The 22527-nt window shown below is 57.4% G+C and overlaps 1 protein-coding gene across 6 annotated transcripts; it reads left to right on the forward strand.

The window, feature by feature from the left end:
• Positions 1–690: 690 nt before the first annotated feature.
• On the forward strand, positions 691–22422 carry ANO9 (anoctamin 9). Of its 6 annotated transcripts, none has more exons than XM_061202383.1 (24): positions 691–798; positions 1361–1474; positions 7345–7419; positions 7529–7654; positions 7839–7984; positions 9168–9214; positions 9343–9401; positions 9483–9556; positions 9800–9934; positions 10531–10627; positions 10735–10795; positions 10883–10965; positions 11098–11202; positions 11292–11453; positions 11539–11575; positions 11807–11918; positions 19256–19313; positions 19414–19511; positions 19635–19762; positions 19843–19995; positions 20733–20880; positions 21455–21556; positions 21628–21721; positions 21844–22422. In XM_061202383.1, the coding sequence occupies exons 1-24, from the start codon at positions 793–795 to the stop codon at positions 22123–22125; spliced, it is 2502 nt and encodes an 833-aa protein (XP_061058366.1). In that variant the 5' UTR covers positions 691–792; the 3' UTR covers positions 22126–22422. The 6 variants fall into 6 exon arrangements, with proteins under 6 accessions (XP_061058366.1, XP_061058367.1, XP_061058368.1 ...); XM_061202384.1 differs by having other exon boundaries at positions 10534–10627; XM_061202385.1 differs by lacking the exon at positions 1361–1474 and having other exon boundaries at positions 691–876.
• The last annotated feature ends 105 nt before the right edge of the window (positions 22423–22527 follow it).

Below are 22527 nucleotides of genomic sequence, written 5' to 3' on the forward strand. Positions count from 1 at the left end.
CTGGATACCCCACCTTCCTATCCCACAGGACAGTCTCTCCCAGGCGGCCCAGAGCCTCCTCCAGCTGCTGCCCCCCTGGACCACAGGATGTGGTAGAGCTGCCCTCTCAGTCCTTCATTCTCCACCCAGCCCAGCCAGCCACCTGTCCTCAGGACCCCAAGGGCTCCCCCTCCCCCAGCTGGGGTCCACAGAGCAGGGGCTCAGGGAGCTGACTGTTTCTTGCTGGGGTCTGCCTCATCTTCAGTCCTCTGGGCCCCAGTTTCTTCTCTAAAGGAATCAACACTAGACTTGAAAGGGTCGGAGGTTGGGCGCTCTGGAAGGGCCTGGGGTCAGGAAGAGTGAAGGCGAGCAGGGAGCTGCGGTCATCGGTCATCGGAGAGGGCTCCCCTCCGCCTACCGGATGCCAGTCTAACCCCGCAGCGCAGGGGACACGCCCCTCTGCAGGTGAGGCCGAGAGCCTCAGGGCGGGGGCGGGGGCGGGGGCGCCGTCCCCAGGAAGGTGTCCCAGGCCCGGGGGACTGGGGGGAGGGGTGTGCCTTCTGGCCCGCGGGCCACTAGCTCCTCCCCGACGGCGCCGGGCGGCACAGGGACCTGAGGAGGAGGAAGAGGAGGGAGGAGAGGAGGGAGGAGAGGAGGGAGGGGAGGAGGGAGGGGAGGAGGGAGGGGTGAGTCCCGCACGGAAGTCGGGTAAGAGCGCTGGGCGGCTTCGCAGCCGCACTCGGGTTCCCACCGGCGCTGGGACTGCCGGTCGCTCCGACCCCTCCGAGCCCGGCGCCCAGCACCGCCACCGGCATGCGGGTGAGTCCGCTCCGAGGCCACGCCCACCCGGACGGGGTCCGAGCCGAGGCCCCTCCGGCCGGTCCTGCCCCTCACCTGGTGGGTGCCTGGGGCGGCCGCGGGTGGGATTCTGTCCAGCCCAGGCCGCGGGGAGGCTGGCCGGGCTGGGATTGGGGCGGGACAGAGGAGGGCGGCCCTTCGAGAGTGAAGGGCTTACACGGGGAGGGCAAGTCCACCCCCTGGGCCCCGAGCCGGGGTTCTTGGGTCCCTCCAGCCCGGCTCTCAGAGTGTGCGGGGAAGGCATATCCACCCCTGGACCCTGAGCCAGGAGGAAGACCCCAGACCTGCCGCTCTGCCCTGAGGGGAGGGGGCTGTGGTCTCTAGGGTGGGCTGACCTGGGGTTGGGGAGGCCCAGGGGGGCCAGCTGGGCCCTTGGCTCCCTGGGGGTTCTGCCTAGGCAGGGGTGGGAGCCCGCCGAGGGCTACTGGATTCTGATTCTAGGGGCAGAGCAGGAGGCTGTGGGGGCCCTGGGGAGGTAGGCGGGGGAACATCCTGGAAAGACTTTCTTTCTTCCCTCCGCCAGGGAAGAGGTCGGTCTCTGGGGCTGGGGCCAGCCCTTGGGCAGCTGGGGGGGAGACCCATGCTGAAGTGGAGAAGGAAACCAGCCGCCCACTCAGCCTCCTCAGGGCGCTCCCAGGTGCGGGCCAAGCAGGCGGCCTCTCACTCTGCCCCTGCCCTTCCAGAGCCAGCTCTGGAGCCCCGGCTGCTAAGGCTGGCATGTGGGCATACGCTGGCCTGACCGCGAGCTCCCCTGGCTGCCCCTTCCTCCCATGCCAGCCCTGTGCTGGGGTGGAAGGGAGGCGGGGCTGGCAAGGGTGGGTGGGGAGGAAGCCCCTGGTTTGATTGAGGAAGGAGAATCAACCCTTGGAAAAAGACTGAGGCACACAGCAGAGAACTCTGTGGCCCCAGCTGGATCTGAGCACACCCTTCCCCTGCTCCAGTCCCTTCCATGGCTCCCTGCTGCCCCCAGCTGAAGTCCAGGCTCCCCAGCTGCTGAGAGGCCCTCTGTGGTCTGGCTTCTGCTAACCCCCAGTCTCACCTCCCGGCAGCTCCCTTCTTGCCCTTTATGCTTCTGCAGAGCTGAAGTGCTGAGTACTGAGTCCCTGGGAGGTAGCACCGAGCCCCTGGACACCAGTTGCCCGCTGCCCCTCAGGGCCTGTCCACACCACAAGGGCAAGCTCCCCTGCCAAGTAGGCACCTGCTCTCTGGGCCCGTGTCCACTTACTTACACTATGCACTCCCCGTGAGGGCTGCACACAGAGCAAGCTGTGCCTGGGGGTGGATGACCGGACACATGAGACAGAGGGACGGCAGAAGGGAGGGGGGAGGCAGATGACAGGATTCAGAAGATGAGGAAGAGGAGGAAGCAGGGGCTTCCCCGGTGGCGTCCAGTGGCTAGGACTCCTCGCTTCCACTGCAGGGGGTGCGGGTTCGATCCCTGGTTGGGGAACTAAGATCCCACGTGCGAGGGGGCACGGCCAGGGGAAGGGGGCTGGGAGGGGAAGATGAGGAAGCAGAGCCAGCAGGTGGGGCATCCGCTGGGGGGGTGGGGTCGGAGGCAGTGGGGCAGGAGGGTGCAGAGGGCCGGCAGGGCTGTGGTGTGACCCTTGGCGTGAGACAGGCCGTGGAGAGTGAGGGAGGCCCACGTGTGCCGCATGCAGCTGGGGTGATGTCACACGGGTGCTCCCCGTAGCCTGTTGGGAGCTGGGTGGCAGTCGCATTCGCCCCTCCGGTGATCTGGAGGCTGGCCTGGGAAGGGACAGACAGGGGCAGCACTCGCCCAGCTCTGGCTCCCAAGGCTGCGAAGGTCTCCCGGGAGCTGCAGCGTCTTAAGAAGTTTCCTCTTGCGGAGCCAGCTGGTGAGCCCGCGGGGACTCCAGTCTGTACCAAGCCCTGGGTGCACGGCCTGCAGGGGTGGGGGCTGGAAGGCCGAAGGGAGGACCACAGAGAGCCGGGTGCCCAGAGCCTGCCCCCCGTCCAAGTGCAGGGACTCGCCGGGGGTCTGCACATGGCAGGGCTGGGGTCCCCGAGGCCAAGAGTGCCAGGGTAGCCCCTGTAGGAACCCTGCAGGAGCAGGGGAGTTGGAAGCAGGAGCCCTGGGGATTGGGAGCCTGATGGGCACACATGGCTTCCTGGAGGTGGGGTCTCATAGACAGGGACGCAGGGGCCCCAGACACCTCGCTTCGGGTGCGCCAAGCAGTCTGGTTGGCTGGAGGTGGAGGTGACTTCAGGTGAACCTGGTTCTCATCCGTGAAGGCCTCTTTCCCTGGAGGACAGGTGGACAGATGGACAGCCTGATGCTGGAGGCTGTGGCTGTGACCACGGCCCAGCGAGGCACCTTGCATGTAGCAGGTGGCCTGGGGGTGGGGCTGGTGAGCCCAGAGTGTACAGGAAGCTGATGCTCAGGACCTGGTCCCTTTGTGGCTGTGGGGTGTGGGGTGGCTAGACCAGGGCTGGGCAGGGGGGACCAGACCTGGCCGCTCCTGTGACTGCTCGCCCATTGCCCAGGGGGGACCAGGGCAACCCTGAGGGGGTGCATGTACCTTTGCCCTCGGTGGGGGGGTGTCTCCCTGTCTAGTAGCCCGAATCAATGGTGGGGGTCAGTGCCTGTAGGACACCTCTGGTCCAGATCACACACCATCCTCCAGGGAAGGTTGAGTTTCCCTTTTCCAAGAGGCTCTGGGTAATGTCCCAAAGCTGTGTGATGTCTCTGGGGAGGGAGGGGTGTCTGGGACCCCAGAGCTGCACCAAGTCCAGCAGCCTCATTTCTGGGGCCGCCTGGGGGCCAGTCTCCTGCTGCCGTCTTGGCGGGTCCCTCACAGGCAGTCTTCCCCAGGCTCCCTCCTGCTGCCTGGATCCCAAAGTCCCGCCAGTGTGGCTTCCCTGTGCCGTCCCTCCCCGCCCTGGGGTCCCGTCTTCCCGCTGCTTGTCCTGCCCATTCCTCAGCCTCAGGCCGGTGCTCACGTGAGGGAGTCTCTCCTTTCAGCCTTTGTGGGACTGTCCACCAGGGACCCTCGAAGGGTCCTCCTGCGGGAGGTTCCGGGCCTGGGGAGAGATGGGGCGAGCCCTCCTCTTGGGTCTGAAGTCAAGCACGTGAGGATCCGTTTCACTTACGAATTTGTCCAACATGACACTTAGCCCCTAAGGCGGGCAAGTCACAGAACCGGCTACTGGTGACACAAATGTCCCTGGTCCCCATCTACTTGAGACTTTCCTCTCTTCCCTGAGACAGAGGCTCCTCAGCCCAGGGCAACCCCCTCCCTGCAAATCTGTCTGAGAACTGAGAATGGCAGCTTTCTCCTCCGGCCCCAAGCCTGAGTACAGATCTGAGGGCTGAGGGTAGCGGGGGTTAGGAGGAGGCGGGGCTGCCAGAGGAAGGGTGACCACTCTCCAGGAAAGTGGGGGCAGTGGGCCTGGTGAGCCCTGCGACCGACAGCGGCAGAATCGCAGTGCCCAGCGTGGGGCTGCACCGTGGCATTGGGCCACGAAGACGATGTCTACACTAGCCCCGTCTCACTGTGACCTTAGCGTCTGATGCCCTAGAGCCTGCTGTTCTGTGGTTGCATTTGATGCATTTCTTTTTGATTGAGACAATCAAAAGCTTTTGTGATTGAGACAGAGGGGAGAGAGAGGGGGCAGACCCAGGCCTGGTCCTGGACCCAGCAGTTCCTGGTGTGTATGCGGGTGGGGGGTTGGAGTCGAGTTCCGGATTTATCAAAACAAAATAAAAAACAGGCACCTAGTAAATTGAATTTCACATAAACAACAATTTTTTTTTTTTTAGTATAAGTATGTCCCATGCAATAATTGGGACGTACTTATACTAAAAAGTATCTGTTGTTTTTCTGAAATTCAAATGTGACTGGGTGGCCTATATTTTAGCTGGCAGTCTTCAAGTGCAGCCTGGCTGGAGCAGTCCAGTGAGGCTTTCCTGAGGAGGCAGGAATGCAGCTGGGGAAGAGGAGGGGGAGCCAGTGGGGGGAGAAGCAGGGGCAAAGGCCCGGCAGTGGGCAGGACGGCGAAAACCCGGGTCGGGTGAGGTGCAGTGGGAGACTGAAGGCTTGTGAGCCGGTAGAGGGGCTGGGCCACCCTGGGGCGGTAGTGAGTGGGTGGTGTGCTGGCAGTGAGGGCCATGGTGGGGTGGGTAGCACCCAAACCATTCAGGGCAAGGCAGGTGCGCCAATGGACACAGGTCTCAGAGTGCTCCCCACACCCTTATCCCAGGGATGATGCAGGGTCCCTGTACCTCTGGGGTCCCTGTCACCGAGCACACAGGCTGGCCAGCCCTGTGCTGGGGCTACAGGGTGCTTCCTGCATGGCCTCAAGGCCCCCAAGGCTGGGGGATGTGGGATCTTGCCTGAGGTCACGCAGCCTTGGTACCCGCTGGGCTCTCGGCTCCAAAGCCAGCGTCTTCCCCCTCACGTCGGCCGCAGGGCTCCCCCTGCATGACCTGCGTTGACTGTCGGCCCTGGGCCCCCACCTCCTGCATCTCCCACCTGCTTCAGCCCAGTGGCTCTTCCAGAGAAGGGGCCCTGGGTCACTTTGTCTCAAGCCCTCAGAGCCTGCTGTTTGCTCACTGGGAGTAAATGAAGCCTAAAGACCCCCCTCCACTCCCCGCCCCCCGTCGCCAACCTGGATGCCAATCCCAGCACCCTCCACTCCACTTGTGCAGTTTTTACAGGTCTGTGAGTTTCCCTAAAGAGTCACAAAGACGGTGCAGTGTCCCCCGTGCCCCGTCGCCTGGGGCGCTGGTCAAAGCAAAGAGCCCGACACGGCCGCCTTGACTCACGTCACCGGCTTTTCCGTGTGTGTCCTCTCCTGTTCCCGGGTCATGCGGGACCACTCACGGCATCATCGCCACGTCTCCACGGCCCCTCCTGTCTGTGATGGTCCCTCGGTCCCTCCTTGTCCTTGGCCGCCTGACTCTGGGGTCCGCTCACTCGGGCTCAGGTGAAAGTGCCTCTGACGCCTTCTGCTGAGATGGGAGTAGGGGCTTTAGGGTGGGGATCACGTACTATCGCATCACATCCTGTCAGGGGGTCCCCGACATCTCAGTGACATCACCGTGACCTTGACCTTCATCACCTGGTGGGGGGCGTCTGCCAGGTTTCTCCTCTGTAGGGTGACTCTTTTTCCCTTTCACGCTTTCTTCATTAGTCACTGAGTCCAGCCCACCCTCAACAGGGAGGATTTTGCACCCCCCCCCCCCGGAGGCAGGAGCATAGAAGGATGTGTGAGGTTTGTTAATGCTGCCGCAACAGTTAACAAAGAATCGGGGAGACTCAGGGGCTCGGCACCATCCGCTTCCTCCTTAAGGTTCTGCCCGCTGGTTTTAGTGTCCGTCCGTCTGTCCAGGACGTGGCTGCAGCATTCCCTCCTGCACGGTTCTCACTGGACTTACTTTTAGGAAACTCAGTACCGTGTCACATTGGTCCCCAACGCCCTGCGTGCAGTGGCAGCCCTCATGCTCCTGTTGCGTGTGGTCATAGCACAGTGTTTTCATTGATCTGCCTACCGATGGGAATTTGGGTTATTTCCACAATTCTGATGTGAAATATGCTACTGTGAGCAGCCTTGTCTGTCTCCAAAGGTGGCCGGCGCGGGGTGTAGTGTCTGGGGTGGTCAACTGAGCTTCCCAAGTTCCCGCACCAGTGTGTGAGCCACAGCAACACGTGGGGATTCTGCTGAGTCACCCGGGCTTTTTTTTTTTTGACGTATAGTTGCTTTACAACATTATATTAGTTTCAGGTGATTTACAATATTATAGTACATTCAATATTTTTATAGATCACCCGGGCTTTTTTTTAAAATATTTATTTATTTATTATTTATTTTGGCTGTGCCGGGTCTTAGTTGCAGCAGATGGGATCTTCATTGCGGCATGTGGGATTTAGTTGCGGCATGCATGTGGCATCTAGTTCCTGGAGCAGGGATCGGACCCAGGCCCCCTGCACTGGGAGCGTGGAGTCTTAGCCACTGGACCACCAGGGAAGTCCCACCCAGGCTTTTTATTTTCTGGGGGGCTGCACCAAGCGGCATTTGGGATCTCAGTTCCCCGACCAGGGATTGAACCTGGGCCACGGCTGTGAAAGCACTGCATCCTAAACACTAGACAGCCAGGGAACTCCCACACCTGTGTTTTTAGAGCTGTCTGACTGTAAAATGTTTGCTACCAAATGGTGGAAGGTGGTGCCTCCTTGGTCACCTGGCCTGCGTTTTCCAGATGGTTCCCTAGCTCCATGTTTTCACCTTCTGAGTGCCCCTCTTCTGTGAAGTGCGCATGTGCATCTCTGGCCCATTTTAAATTGGGCTGTCTGCCTTTTCTTATGAATTCTGGGAGCTCTTTGTATATGTTTCCAAACAAACCTCTGCTGGCCATTTGTGCTGTAGCCTCAGTGCAGGCACTTAGCCCCACCCGGAACTACCCCCTTGGTGCCAGAGCACCCAGCCCAGGAGGTGCTTGTTTGCTGCAATGAGCCCCATCCTCTGTCTGCCCTTCACCCCCAGGGAGAAGAGAGCCTCCGGATCCTGGTGGGGACCGAAGGGGACAGCCTCCTGCTGATGGACATCAATACCACTGAGGTGAGTCTCTGCTCGAATCTCTGCTGGGCTTGGTCCCGCCTACTGCCCCATGCCCCGCACCTGGCCCGCCCTGGTCCGCAGCCCCAGTCCCCACACCTCCTTCTTCTAGACCGAGGCCTCTGAGCCGTGGGACTATGTCCTCGTGGCTGGTCGCTGCACCCAGAGAAGCCCCAGGCAGGTCCAGCGACAGCAGCAGTTCCTGGGAGAGCTCGAGAGGAAGGGCTTCTGCTACAAGGTGGGCGGGCTGAGGCCTCGCCTGGGCGCAGGCGTCACGGGGGACTGGGCGGATCCCGGGGAGGTGTCTGGGGAGGTGGGCTGAGGCCTCGTGCAGGACTTGGAGGGGATAGGCCATTGGCTTTGGATGAAGGGGGAGGGCCCCAATGTGGAGCAGAGGGTCCCATGCTGCCCAACACCCTCAGGCGAGGGAGGACCAGGAGAAGGTGTTCTTTGGGATCCGAGCTGACAACCGGGTCTTTGACCGGTACCGCAGACTTCTCATGGAGCCCGAGGCTACCGCCCCCAGAGGGGAGCTGGCCAGGCCAACTTCCATCCCAGCCACCACCAGGTGAGAGGCTGGCCCAGAGTGGGGCCAGGAGGACCCCTGCCCACCCACATGCCGGTCCAGACAGGCAGCAAGGCTCCCAGGAGTGGTCCCAGGGTGGAGGGCCCAGGGGGCAAGGGTCTGTGAGTCAGTTTCCATGTCTGTAATACGGGAAAATGACAGTTCTCACCTCTTGGAGTGTTTGAAGGTTACATGTGACTATGTCCCCCGGATGCAGAATAGAAACCAGCCTTAAAGGGTGGGCAGAATTTGGAGAGGCTGAGAGGATCCTCCCGGCTGTCCCTCCTAGGCTCTGAGGTCATCTCCTTGGATTCACGTCCTGACTTCTTTCCTCCAGACCAAATGGCCCTCCCTGGACATCTATCCCCTGCTTCCCAGGCACCCAACACCTCCTCTCTCTCTAAGCACCTGCTTGTCCCCACCCCGATCCTCTAGGCCTCCAAGCCAGCCCACCTGCCCTCCCCACAGCCCTCCTCCATCATCTTCCTGGCCCCAGCCCCGGCCCCCTGAACTCATCTGGGGCCCGATCAGGGAGACTAGCGAAGAACACTCCTGGAATTTGGATACGAGGCAGTGGAGGGGGGCTTCCTGTGAACACAGAAGGACTGGCTGGTCTTGGGAGGACACATGAATAGAGGCATCTTGATGGGGCCTGAGAGGAGCAGGCTGTGGGGAGTGCCCTGGGACACTCAGGGGGCCGTGTCTCAGGAGGATGTTCCAGAGGAGCAGGACTGTATAGTCAGATGCCCGAATGTGCCACTTCCTGGCTGTGTGGCCTTGACCAAATTACTCACCCTCTCTGAGCTTCAGTCACCCCATAGGCAAAATGGCTCACAGGGGTGCAAAGAGGATTCGTGCACATAAAGAGTGTGCTCTCGACGTGTGGGGGCTCCAGGTGGGACGGGTGATTGGAGGTGGGAGGTCTGGGAGCGACCTGGGAGAGACTATTGCAGGGCTGAGCATCAGGGCCCTGGGAAGAGAGAGACCACGCTGAGGGAGGCCCACCTTGGAACCATGGCACAGCTAGACCCTGGGAGGATTTAAGGAGGTGGGCTCCCAGATGAGTCCTGGATTCTGGGCTCTGGTCAGGTGGTGAGGGCAGGTGGTCTGGGGGCTCTGCTAGGACACAGAGGGGCCTGGGACCTGGCCAGATAAGGGCCATCCTGAGCCAGCTCTTGTGTTCCAGAATCCGAATTGTCAACTTTGTGCTGAACAGCAAGATGGCAGCTGGTGGTAAGGAGTGGATGGGCAGGTGGCCTGTGCAGCAGCGCACCAGGAGGGGCAGTCACACGGGGAGAACGGGACAGGGTCCTCCCTCACCCCTCACTCCCTTCTGACCTGAGAATCCCTGTGACCACCAGACACGCTCCAGGATTTGGTGAAGGATGGGGTCTTTGAGGCCGGGTTTCCCCTACACAAGGTGAGGGGTGGGCCGGCTGGGAGAGGACCTGAGGGCAGGACCTGGGGCAAGAAGCTCTCACTGTCTGTCGCCTGTGCTCAGGGGGAGGAAGACCTAAAGAAGAAATGGGCCCGGTGGAGAAACATGTTCCAGCAGCAGCCAATTGGTGACATCAGGTACTACTGCCCCCCCCCCCCCCCGCGGACACACCCGCGCCCCCGCAGGCAGGCTGCGCCCCCCGCGGTTACACCCACGCCTCCAGCAAACTGCTGTGCGGGCTCCCATTTAGACACACATTTAGATGCCCTCAGTACAGACGCTCCTTGCCCGCTCCCGCATGTGGCATGCCCCACCCCGGCGTTGGCGCTGGACGGTCACCCCTGGTGGGAGTGGCCCTGACGGGGCGGCTATGCCCCTAGGAACTACTTCGGCGAGAAGGTGGCCCTGTACTTCGCCTGGCTTGGCTGGTACACCTACATGCTGGTGCCCGCCGCGGTGGTGGGCCTCATCATCTTCCTGAGCGGGTTTGCCCATTTCGAAGCCAGCCAGATCAGGTGGGGCGGAGTCAGGCAAGGGACGGGACTGGGGGGGGGGGTCAGGGAAGGGGCGGGGTCAGGGAAGGGGCAGGACCGGGGTCGGGGAGGTCACGGAAGGGGCGGGGTTAGGGCGGGGTCGTGAAAGGGAGGGACTGAGGGTGGGGAGGAGTCAGGGAATGAGCGGGACTGGGGTGTGTAGGGTCATGGAGGGGGCGGGGTTGGGGCGGAGTCAGGGAAGGGGGTGGGACTGAGGGGCTGGGTGGAGTCAGAAAGGGGCGTGGCTGGGGTGGGGTCGTGGAGGGGCGGGGTCGTGAAAGGGCGGGACTGGGGTGTGGTGGGTCACGGAAGGGGCGGGACTGAGGTGTGTAGAGTCACGGAAGGGGCAGGGTTGGGGCGGGATCGTGGAGGGGGTGGGACAGGGTGGGTGGAGTCAGGGAAGGGGCGGGACTGGGGTGGGGTCATGGAGGGGCGGCGGGGTTGGGGCGGGGTCGTGAAGGGGCGGGACTGAGGGTGGGGCGGAGTCAGGGAAGGGGCGGCCTGGGGCGGGGTCCCCCAGGGGCCACAGGAGGGGCCACAGGAAAGCGCCGCCGACAACCCGGTCACTGCATCGCCAGCAGGGAGATCTGTGAGGCCCACGACGTCTACATGTGCCCTCGCGGTGACCACAACCCCAGGTACCAGCGGCTCTCAGAAACCTGCGCCTTCGCCAAGGTTTGCGCCTGGGGGGCACTGCGGCCGCTCGCCCGGTGGGAGGAGGGCCGAAGGGGTCCTCCCAGGGAAGGGAAGGCCGCCCCAGCCCCACGCGCCGCTCTCCCCAGCTCACCCACCTCTTCGACAACGAGGGCACCGTGCTGTTCGCCATGTTCATGGCGCTGTGGGGTGAGTCGCTGCGGCACCTGGGGGGCAGCCGAGCTCCACACGCAGCGGGGACACACCGTGAAGGCCTCTGCTTTCTCCCGGCTGCAGCCACCGTGTTCCTGGAGTTGTGGAAGCGGGAGCGAGCCCGTGTGGTCCTGCAGTGGGACCTGTACGGGTGGGACGAGGACCAGGTGAGGCTGAGCCAGGTGACCAGGTCCAGGGTCCACACGAGTCTGCTGTGTCTGAGGGGGTCCCCATGTAGGAGGCGCGGTTCCCGTGGGTGAGGGATCCCGTGTCTCAGGCGTGTCCGGTGCCGTCCACAGGAGGAAATGGTGCTGGGGCTCACTGCCTGCCCTGACTACCAGCCCCGGCTGCACCAGCACTCCTACATGCGGAGTACTGTCATCCTGCTGCTGTCTCTGTTGATGGTACTCCTGGGGCGCCCCTGGTGGGGCTGGAGAGCAGGTGGGGCAGCCCCCTGAGGCCTACCCATCCTGGCCTCCCCGACCCCCGCCAGATCTGCCTGATGATAGGCATGGCCCACGTCCTGGTGGTCTACCGCGTCCTGGCCGCTGCCCTTTTCAGCTCCGCCTTCCCCTTCCTGGGGGAGCAGGTGACCACGGCCGTGGTGGTGACCGGGGCCCTGGTTCACTATGTGAGCATCCTCGTCATGACCAAGGTAGGGGTCGGGGCAGGGCGAGGGTGCCGGTGGGGGTGAGGCTCTGCTGAGGTCCGAGGTGAGCCCTCCGTCTCCCCTCCCACAGATCAACAAATATGTGGCACTGAAGCTTTGTGACTTTGGTGAGAGGAGGGCCCCCCTGAGCCCCTCTCTGGCTACTGGAGGGAGGATTCAGGGTGGGGATCTTGGAGCCCTGGGGTGGGGGAAGGGGGCCCATGAGAGGGCAGGGGCTCGCACCTGGGAGACAGGTGGGGGTCGCAGGTGTCCCTGAGTTGTCAGGACAGGGACAGGCTGGGCGTGGGCTGTCATCGGGGTGAAGGATGGGGGAGGGACGGCCCCACATCTCATTCCAGAGAAGCCCAGGACCTTCTCAGAGCGAGAGAGCAAGTTCACCATCAAGTTCTTCACTCTGCAGTTCTTTGCTCACTTCTCCTCCCTTATCTACATCGCCTTCATCCTGGGCAGGTAAGGGGCACCTGCTCCGACATGCCTCCCTCTAACTCCTTTCTCCCCACCTTGAAAATGGAAATACCTATTCTTTTTCATTTTTAAAATAAATCATGCTCAGAACACGTGGAAACCCAGTATAGAAATATGTGAAGGAAGCCCACAGCGAACCCGCAACTGTCCAATCCTTGTCCTCAGAGATGACACTGTAACTGTTTGTTGGGTCTTCCCAAACTTTTTTACACATTTAAGTCCACACACACGCACCTATTGACATGCGCGATTTTGTTGTGTAAATAACTGTATCTGCCTTACCCTGAAAACGTATTATGGGCATTTTCCATGTCTGCATGGGTGGTGAGGCTTTGTTTTTAAAACCATACTATGAGCATTCTTTTGTGGGATGTCCTTGAATTTATTTAACCACTTCAGTTGGTGGACATTTGGGTTAATTCCAGTTTTGAGGTTTATAAATAAAGCTGCAGTGGGCATCCCATGTAACACACATGCACACACTTCCCCTCACCTTCCTAATTAATGAAATGAACATTTTTGGTTCAATCAACATATCTTTTCTTGTCTTTTCTGAAGAAAATAATTCCTCTCTGTGTTCTCTGTGTTTGTTCAAATGTTGTAAGTTACACACATACTGCCAATTAATCCCAAACTCTCTAGCAGAACTTCATTTATTTATTTATTTGCAAAATTTATTTATTCATTTATTTATTTATTTTTGGCTGCGTTGGGTCTTCAATGCTGCGTGCGGGCTTTCTCTAGTTGTGGCGAGTGGGGGCTACTCTTCGTTGAGGTGCGCGGGCTTCTCATTTCTCATTGCGGTGGCTTCTCTTGTTGCTGAGCACGGGCTCTAGGCGCGCGGGCTTCAGTAGTTCCGGCACACGGGCTCGCTAGTTGTGGCTCGCGGGCTCTAGAGCGCAAGCTCAGTAGTCGTGGCGCATGGGCTTAGTTGCTCCACGGCATGTGGGATCTTCCCGGACCAGGGCTCGAACCCACATCCCCGGCACTGGCAGGCCGATTTTTAACCACTGCGCCACCAGGGAAGTCCCTCTAGAAGAACTTTAGAAGAAACCAACTCCTGCCAGTATGTTCAAAGACATCATGAGGTCCTTGGAGATGCCCTCGTGGCATCTGTCCCCTTCTCTTGGGGCTGTGCTTGGCCCTTTCATCCTGGGAAGCCCCTTACTCTCTGCCATGTAGGATCCCAAGTTTTCCAGTGGCTTCCTGTGATAGGGTACATGGGAAATCATATGTGCTGAGTTTCCTCTTTATTGGGGGCCTGACTGAGCATCTACTGGGGAAAGAATTCTAAGTTGGATATGGTTTTCCTCAGACTTCCGGAGGATATTTTGGTTTCCGGCTTCCAGTGTTCTGTCCGCAAGTCTGGCGTTAATGTTCTTCCAACTCTCTGTTCGTCTTCTCACTGTCCCCCATCTTCTGAAATTTCTCAGCCGTGTGACTTGGTGGGTCTTTTTCATTCGACATGCTTCGGTAATTCACATCTCTCTCCTCCACACGCCAACTTTCCTCTCTCTGCTGGATGATTCCCACCGTCACACAAACATGCTGTCACAGTTCTTTCCGCAAGTCTTCTCACCGGCGTATCCGGTCTCTGGTTCTCCCGCCTCGCGCCTTTCCCTCCCCGGTACTCTCGCTGCCTCCTGGCGCTGACCTTTGCTCTCCCGCTGACCTCGGAACGTCGCCTGGCCCAGAGCCCTGGTCCCTCAGACTCCGCTCTTCCCTTGCTCCCCCTGCGTAGCCGGCGCCACCCAGGACGTGCCGCACATTGATTTGTTCACTGTCTCCCTCCGAAATGGCAGCTCCCCAGCGCGGAGAGTAGGGCGCTTGTCCTTTGCTGAATGCTCAGCTCCTGCAGCCGGCCAGGCAGAATCAATGCTGGTCAAATGGAAAGAGATTACCGGGTACTCACTGGGCCTGGAGCCTCAGGGCCTTCGGTTCTGAGAGATTTTCTCAAGTATCTGATAGCCTCCTGCTTCGGCTCCCTCTCCTCCCTTCTGAGGAATTCTTTTTGTTTGGAAATTGGACCTTCTGAATTGATCATCTACTTTTCTTCGCTTTTTTTCTCTCATTCTTGTTCCGGTTTCTTGGAGTTTTTCTCAGCTGTTTTCCAACCCTTGTACTGAGCAGTCCGCTTCTGCTTCTGTCTTAATTTCCGAGCACTCCTGTTGACATTTGCAGATTCTTCACAGCCTCCTCTTCATGTCACCTGGGCACCAGGGCTTTTCTTGTCTGAGGATGTGGCCTCTTTTTTCCCATTCTACTCTGGCATTTTTTCTGTTCCTTTCGAGTTTCTTCTATGCTCTTTCTTTGATTGGTCTCTGATTCTGGTGTTAGAGACCACCCCCCCTTAGATGTGTTTTGTTCTTGGCCACCTGTCTGTAATTGAGGAAGGCATGTGCCAGTGGCTTTGCTCTGGACCATGGGTCTCCTGTCGGGACCTCTTGCTGTGTCGGTTCCTGAAGGGGAATCCCTGGTCTCCTGCCTGGAGGCAGAAGGATGCCCGTCAGTATGCTGGGAGCCCAGCTGGGGAAGGGACAGTGTGGGGTCTCAGTGTCCATTGGCCCAACCCTGCGATCTGAATCTTTGGTTGTTCAACCCCCTAGAAATGTCTTTGTCTTCTTGTGTGTGTGTGTGTGTTGTGGGGGGGGATTAGGGGTTGGATAGGAGGCCCAGGGGTTCAGCCGGGCCTGCATCCCATCCAGTGGGTGCCCCCAAGCTACCAGAGGTGCCTAAGTCCTGAGGTGTTCCAGGCCCTTGGGCAGGGTTGCGTTGCTGTTCAGACGTCTGCCCTGCAGGCTTAGATCCAGCTTGATGTCTCGAGTGGGCTGCAGGCCTCTCCAGTTCCCTTCCATCTCCGAGGTGATGCCTGGCAGTGGGTGTGAGCAGCCAGCCATTTTATCTGGGAGTCGGCAGTGCACATATAAATTGAGAGACATTGCTAAAGCACCCTCCAAAAATGCTGTGCTGACTCACAAAGCCACACCTGTGTATGTGACTGCACACTCCATGCTGGTCTGATGAACAAAGACTTTTCATCCTTAAAGGTGCGTTATTAAAACCTATTAGTGAGAATCCAGCATCTTTCCAGATATTTTTTGGCCATTAAATTTCTTTTCCTATAAGTTGTTCATATCATCTGAGCATTTTTATAACATCAAGGTCAAGTGGATTCTCTTCTGACTCTATCAGTTTCTTAAAATCATGTCATATTTTACTTTGTTTCTTATTTGACCATTTCTTTGTTGTACAGCTCTTTATTTTTCCTGTTGTTTTTAATTGCCTTTTTTTCCCCCTTGCATGTCTTTATCTTGTCAAGGTTATCCAGCCTCTCCATGTCAAACTGTCTATTGCATGGAGTCTCTTTTCTCCCAGAGACCCTCTATTCTCCCCACACTGGGCTGGTGGCTGTCCGTGCCTCCTGCATACCTGTCTTCCTGGGACTTCAATCTGCTGCTTTCCTGGGTTAGGACCATCATTTCCTGGACTCCCAAGCCTCCTTCTTTCTTGATTTTTGCTTTCATTTATTCTCAGAAGGTATATCAGAGAGGTAAACTCTCTGAATTCATGTATGTCTAAAGGTGTCATGTTCTACTGTTGCACAAGATTGACATGGCTGGGTATAGAAATCTAACTTCAAAACAATTTTCCTTTCTAGAACTTTAAAGACATTGCTCCGTTGTCTTTGAACATGCAAAATGGATGATAAGAAGTGTGCAGAAAATCTGATTTTTGTTTCTTCCTAGTTGACCTAGAAGCTTTAGGATCTTCTCTTTAAACAGGGGAACAATCTAGGGTGGGTCTTTTCTTCATGCACTGTGCTGGGTAATTGCTGGCACCTGCCAGTGAAAAAACCCATGTCTTGCTTAGGCTCACTACATCTTCTTCTTTTTTTCCTTAGGTTTTTTTTTTTTTTTTTTAATTTTTATTGGAGTCTGGTTGCTTTACAATGTTGTGTCAGCCTCCACTGCACAACAGAATGAATCAGCCACACACAGACAGATACCCCTTCCCTTTTGGACTTCCCTCACATTTAGGTCACCACAGTGCATTAGGTAGAGTTCCCTGTGCTACACAGTATGTTCCCATCAGCTGTCTATTTTATACATAGTGTCAGTAATGTATATGTGTCAGTCCCAGTCTCCCAATTCCTCCCACCCCACCCCTTTCCCCCTTGGTATCCACACATTTGTTCTCTACGTCTGTGTCTCTGTTTCTGCTTTGCATATAAGATCATCTATACCATTTTTCTAGATTCCACATATATGCATTATTATATGATATTTTTCTCTTTCTGACTTACTTCACTCTGTATGCCACTCTCTAGGTCCATCCACGTCTCCACAAATGACCGCATTTCATTCCTTTTTATGGCTGAGTACTTTTCCATTGTATATATGTACCACATCTTCTTTATCTATTCCTCTGTTGATGGACATTTAGGTTGCTTCCGTGTCCTGGCTATTGTAAATAGTGCTGCTGTGAACATTGGGGTGCATGTGTCTTTTTGAATGATGGTTTTCTCTGGGTCTATGCCCAGGAATGGGATTGCTGGTTCAGGTGGTAGTTCTATTTTTAGTTTTTTGGGTTTTTTTTCCTTAGGTTTTTAAAAATATTTTTTTCCCCTCTGCTCTCTATGGAACGCCTGGTCCTCTTGGGTTTCTTATCTTTTTCTCTCATATATTCCATCTCTGTGTCTTTACATTCCATATCTGGAGAGATTTCCTTCACTTTGTCTTTTTGCCTTTTTAAAAAAAATGTTTATTTATTTATTTATTTGGCTGCACCAGGTCTTAGTTGTGGCACGTGGGATCTTTAGTTGCGGCATGTGAACTCTTAGTTGTGGCATGTGGGATCTAGTTCCCTGACCAGGGATCGAACCCAGGCCCCCTGCATTGGGAATGCGGAGTCTTAGCCACTGGACCACCAGGGAAGTCCCTGTTTTCTTTTTTTAAGTTTAACAGTTAAAGTCTTAATTTCCAAGAGGGTTTTTATTTTCTTTATCCTTTTTTTTTTTTTATAGTGTCCTTTTCTTGTTTCCATAGATACAGTACTTTCTTGAGGATATCAATGTTCTTTTTTCCCCTTAAGTTCTCATCTGTTTCCTCATTATCTCATTTCCTAAAGGGTCCATCTTCCTGCTCCTTTATCGTAGTCCTTCTCTTTTGTACAGCTGGTTTTCCTCGTGACTGAAGATTTGTAGCTGTCCGTTCATACTGAAGAACGAAGGACTGAGTTGGTTTTCCCTGGCAGGATGGGATATGTCTTTATAATAACTCACGTCTGCTGACATTCACCCATTCTATCCTAAGGGCCTCACATTCATCAGCTCTAATCTGCACAACAGCCCTATGGGGTAGGGACTCTCTAAACCCCATTTCACAGATGAGTAGACCGAGGCACAGAAAGGTTAAGAAACTAGCTCAGGGTCGTACAGTCAGCAGTTGGTGGGGCAGATAGAAGCCTGAGTCTGGCGCCTTCTGTGTACTGCCCCTGCATGTGGCATCCCTGGGAAAAGAAGGCAAAAGCCTATGCAGTCACTCGTGTTTCTCTGGAGGCAGTTTCTTTTTTGTCACGAAGGTTATCAGTGTGTCTCTTTATAGTTCCTGTTTTTCATGCCGTGCTCAAAAAGGCCTCCCCTCCTCAACATTAAAAACATGTTCAGCTGTGATTTCCCTTAGAAGCTTATGGTTTCAACATTTTAAACATTTAAATCTTTGATTCACAAGGAATTTGTTTTGCTGCAGGCGGCATAGGAGGGAAGACTGTTCTGTTGTTTTCCAAGTGACAGCCAGTTGTCCCCAAACCATTTGTTGACTGTTCCATCACCACCACCACCCTTCTGTCACACACCAAGTTCCATCATTCACTTGAATATTTTGGTGTTTCGTGGATTCTGATAATTTTAGTCTAGTACCTTGCTGTGTAATTATTACTGTTATGCTTTCCTGTCAGATAGGTCTAGCATTAATTTTCTCTTCTTTTTCACTTTTCCTTTTTTGTAGTTATTTACATGTTTATTCTTCTAGGTGAACTTTAAAATAATGTTTGCCAAACTCCATCAAAATTCTGTGGGATTTAGCTTAAGATTGCAGTGAAATTATACATTCTTTTAGGGAGAATTGACATAGATACTGTATTAATTTTCTATTGCTGACCACAACTTAGTGGCTTTAAACAACACACATTATATACAGTTCTCGAGGCCAAGAGTCCAAAATGGGTCTCACTGGGCTAAAATCAAGGGGTCAGCAGGGCTGTGTTCTGTCTGCAGGCCCTCGGGGAGAGTCCATACTCTTGCTTTTTTCAGCTTCTAGAGGTTGCCTGGCCCCCTTCCTCCTGTGTCTGCAAAGCCAGTGGTGTCAGGCTGAGTCCTTCTCATCCTGCCATCTCTCTGGCTCTCCCTCTTACTCATTTAAGGACTCTGGTGATTACAATGGGCACACCCAGATAATCCAGGATTATCTCATTTTAAGGTCAGCTGATTAGCAACCTTAATACCAGCTGCCATGTCAGATAGCATATTCACAGGTTCCAGGAAGTAGGATGTGGTATCTTTGGGGGCCTGTCATTCTGTCTGTCACAAAAATACAAGCCTAAGTTTTTCTATTGAAGAACAAGGTCTCTCTATTCCAGTCTTGTTTTAATGTTCTTTAGCTGTGTTATAGTTTTTTTCTTATGGGTCCCCCAGATTTCCTGTGAATTTCACTCTATTTTATAGTTTTTGCTGCTATCTGCGACAGATATTTCCTCCTGCTACATTTCTCAGTGGTTTTGTTGCACCTAGGAAAGCAAAAGGGAGTTGAGCTTGATATCAATTTTATATCCACTCTGAGCATTTTTCAGTAGATTTATCTGCCCAATCGTTCAGTTGATTTATTTTGGCTTCCCAGATATATCATCGTGTTTTCTACGACAAGTTTTTCCTTTGCAGAGTTACACTATTCTGGAATAGCAGCGGTCATGAACCGTAACAGGAGCGCTTGCAGGATTTCACCATTGAGCATGAGCCCAGCGTTTGGTTTAATATACCTTTTTAATCATGGAAATCAGGCGATTTAAGCACAAAGTAGCCCTGTGTGCACAGTTACCATGGGGAGAAACTGAGGCCCCTCCTCACGGCCTTTTCTGAGCCTGTGAACAGCTGAGAGGTCCCCTGCGGTTCTGCGCGCCCGCAGGCCTGTCTGGGTGCAAACGGTGCGTCCAGCACCCAGCCTCTGCTCACCTGCGGGGCGGGTCTCCTTCCTTCCCCTCCAGGCCCCACTGCTCCCCGACTCCCACTCCTGTCCTGCCCCCTCTCTCAGCCTCGCTGCCCTTCCCAGGATCAACGGTAACCCCGGGAAGTCCGTGCGCCTGGCAGGGCTGTGGAAGCTGGAGGAGGTCAGTCTGTCCGGAGGCCTTACTGCCCTCTTCCTGAACTGCCCCAACCCCCTGGTCAGCCCCAGGCCCCGTGCCTGACCTCCCGCCCTTGCCCCCGCAGTGCCATCTCAGCGGCTGCATGATGGACCTGTTCGTGCAGATGGCCATCATCATGGGTCTGAAACAAACGCTCAGCAACTGCATGGAGTACCTGGGCCCGTGAGGACCACCCTCCCTCCCGGGGCGCCACCCTCACCGCAGGACCCCACCTCCCAGAGCCAGCGGTCCCGAGGGGCCGTCAGCCCCCCTCCCCGTGCCCCACCCGGTCCTCCTTGCCCGCAGGTGGTTGGCCCACAAGTGTCGCTCGATGCGAGCCACGTCCCAGGACCCCGAGCTGAGGCACTGGCAGTGCAACTACTGCCTGAACCCGGTCGACACCTTCAGCCTGTTCGGGGAGTTCATGGAGATGAGTACGCGGGGCGGGGCCGGGGGCTGCTGGGCGGAGGGGCGGCGCCGCGCGGGGGCCCACGGTGACGACCCCCACCCCCAGTGATCCAGTACGGCTTCACCACCGTCTTCGTGGCCGCCTTCCCGCTCGCCCCGCTGCTGGCGCTCTTCAGCAACCTCGCGGAGATCCGCCTGGACGCCATCAAGATGGTCCGGCTGCAGCGGCGCCTGGTGCCCCGCAAGGCCAAGGACATCGGTCAGGGGCCCGACGGGGCGGCCGGAGGGCGGGCGCTCCAGCCAGGGGACGGGAGCGGCGAGGCGCGCTGGGGCCACGCCAGTCCCCTTGAAACCACCGCTCTAAGCCATGGGGGCAGGGCTCAGGCCCCAGGCCCCAGGAAGAGGCGGGGCTGGCAGGCACCTCGCTGGCCGCTCCGCCCCCAGGGGTCCCACTGAAGGGCCAGCAGCCGCCCTGCGGGGGCCGTGCACAACGGCTTGACTCTCAGGGAGCTGAGGGAGAGGGGTCCGGCAGCTGGGGGCAGGCACTGAGAGCCAGCGGCCTTAGTCACCTAGACTGGCCTTGCTGAGGTGCACAGGTGTCACGGATGCAGCGAGGAGATGCGGTGTTGGACACAGGCAGTGGGAGAGAGAAGTGTGAGGGAGGCCTGTCTTGGGACCAGGTTAAGGGGGTCTGCCCTGGGGAGGGGACCCAGGAGGTGGAGCAGGCCCGGGGGCAGCTCAAAGGTTCAGGCGTAAGATGGGGGGCGGAGACCTGAGCCCCTCCCTGTCCATGTCAAGAAGAGGGGTGCAGGAGAGCGGAGGCCGCTGTCTGTTGGCCTTGGCCCAGGTCTTCCTCATCAGGGACCTGGCCCTGCGGCTGCCACAAGCAGAGGCATGATGAGGCCCTTGACCATCCAGGCTCCCAGCTTCGGGGGATCAACAGAGGCGGGGGGGGGCGGGGAGACAGTGCAGGCCTCACCCCCTGCCGTGGCCCAGGGACCTGGCTGCAGGTGCTGCAGATAATCGGCGTGCTGGCGGTCATTGCCAACGGGATGGTCATCGCCTTCACATCTGAGTTCATCCCCCGAGTGGTGTACAAGTACCGCTATGGCCCGTGCCGACAGGGGGCCCACCCTGCAGTCGAGTAAGGGGACACCACCACACAGCCCCTGGGGGAGCCTCAAACTGTCCAGAGACCCCTGGGAAACTGGCCCAACTATGGCCCAGCCCCAGGGGACCGCAGGGAAGGGCTCGATGCTAACAGTATTGCCTGGGGTGGGCTGCCCTTCCACAGCAACTTGCAGACCCTGGGTGGACCCCGGGAGTGCTGACTGGGACCCCAGTAGGGGATTAACGTCCCAGAACCAGCTGTTTTCTGAGCAAGTGATACTGGAATGGCTCCCCTTCCAAAGGCAGACCCTTAGTGGTTTGCATGCTGTCCTCATCCAGTTCCTCCAGCCCTGCAGGGGGGTAGGTCTCCAGGGGTCTCCCCCAGGAAGGCTGGCAAGGAAGCCTCGGCCCCTGGCAAGGAAGACAGGTGGTGGCACCTGCAAGTCCCTTCAGCCTCCCCCAGGGGCCCCTCTCCCATGTACAGAGATGAAGGAGGGGGTCTGCACTGTGGCCCACCCTGATGGCCCCCACCAGGCAGGGGTCGGTTCCAAGCCAGCACCCCAGAAGCCTGAAGGGACCACACCAAACTCCTCTCCCCCTCCCCCCAGCTGCCTCACGGGCTACGTCAACCACAGCCTGTCCGTGTTCTACACCAAGGACTTCCAGAATCCTGTCGAAATAGAGGGCTCAGAGAATGTGACCGAGTGCAGGTTTGGACCCCCATCCCCTGTGAGCGCCCTCTGAACTCCTGACCCCTGACCTCAGGTGCTCCCCACCCCAGGTACCGGGACTATGGCGCCGCTCAGAACTCCAGCTTCACTGAGCAGTCCTGGTTCCTCCTGGCCATCCGCCTGGCCTTCCTCATCCTCTTCGAGGTGAGCCAACACTGGGGACAGGGCCCAGGGCGGGGCAGCTCTCTCCAGCCCTCCCTGGGGCCCTGCCCCCTAAAGTCCCTGCTCAGCGCATCCTGACCTCCCCACTCTGCCCCTCCTCCCAGCACGTGGCCTTATGCGTCAAGCTCATTGCTGCCTGGTTTGTGCCTGATGTGCCTCAGTCGGTGAAGAATGAAGTCCTGAAGAAGAAGCACCAGAGACTTGGGGAGGCGGGGCTGCCGGGGCCTGGGGTGGGGCCTGGCCCTGAGTCCCGAAGTACCAGAGACTCCGGCCCGAGAGCACAGACGTGGAGCGGGCCCACAGCCGGTCAAGAGGCCAAGACGCAGAGCTGCTGCCACCACCGCCCACCCCAGCCCTGGCTGTGTGTGTGGGGGGGCGGGCTTTAAGAAGACCCGCGTATATGTGGGGGTCCTGGGAGCCCCTGTATGTTTGGGGTGTCTGTGAGCTGCACATCTGCCCATGGTCTGTGAGGCCTGTTCCACCTGTGACGGCTCAGGCTTGGTACTGCCTGACTTGAACTCTGAGTGACCCCTGCCACCCAGAGAACTGGGGCGGGGGTGGGGGGGGAGGGGGTCTTCTCATGCCGTCTCGACAGGAAAACTGGCCCAGTTTCCTGCCCCACCCCACTGGCTCCCCTCAACCAGCAGAGTTTTCTCTAATAAAATAAAACTGCTTTGTGTTAATTTCTGGGCTTCTGGCCGATTACGTCTGCCCTCAGGGCTGGCTGGGAAACTGAGGCCGTGATGGGGAAAGGCCCGGAATGTGGTAGCCTCCGCCCTCCTCTGGTT

The sequence above is a fragment of the Eubalaena glacialis genome, chromosome 10 (genome assembly GCF_028564815.1).
Source record: "Eubalaena glacialis isolate mEubGla1 chromosome 10, mEubGla1.1.hap2.+ XY, whole genome shotgun sequence".
Lineage (NCBI taxonomy): Eukaryota > Metazoa > Chordata > Mammalia > Artiodactyla > Balaenidae > Eubalaena > Eubalaena glacialis.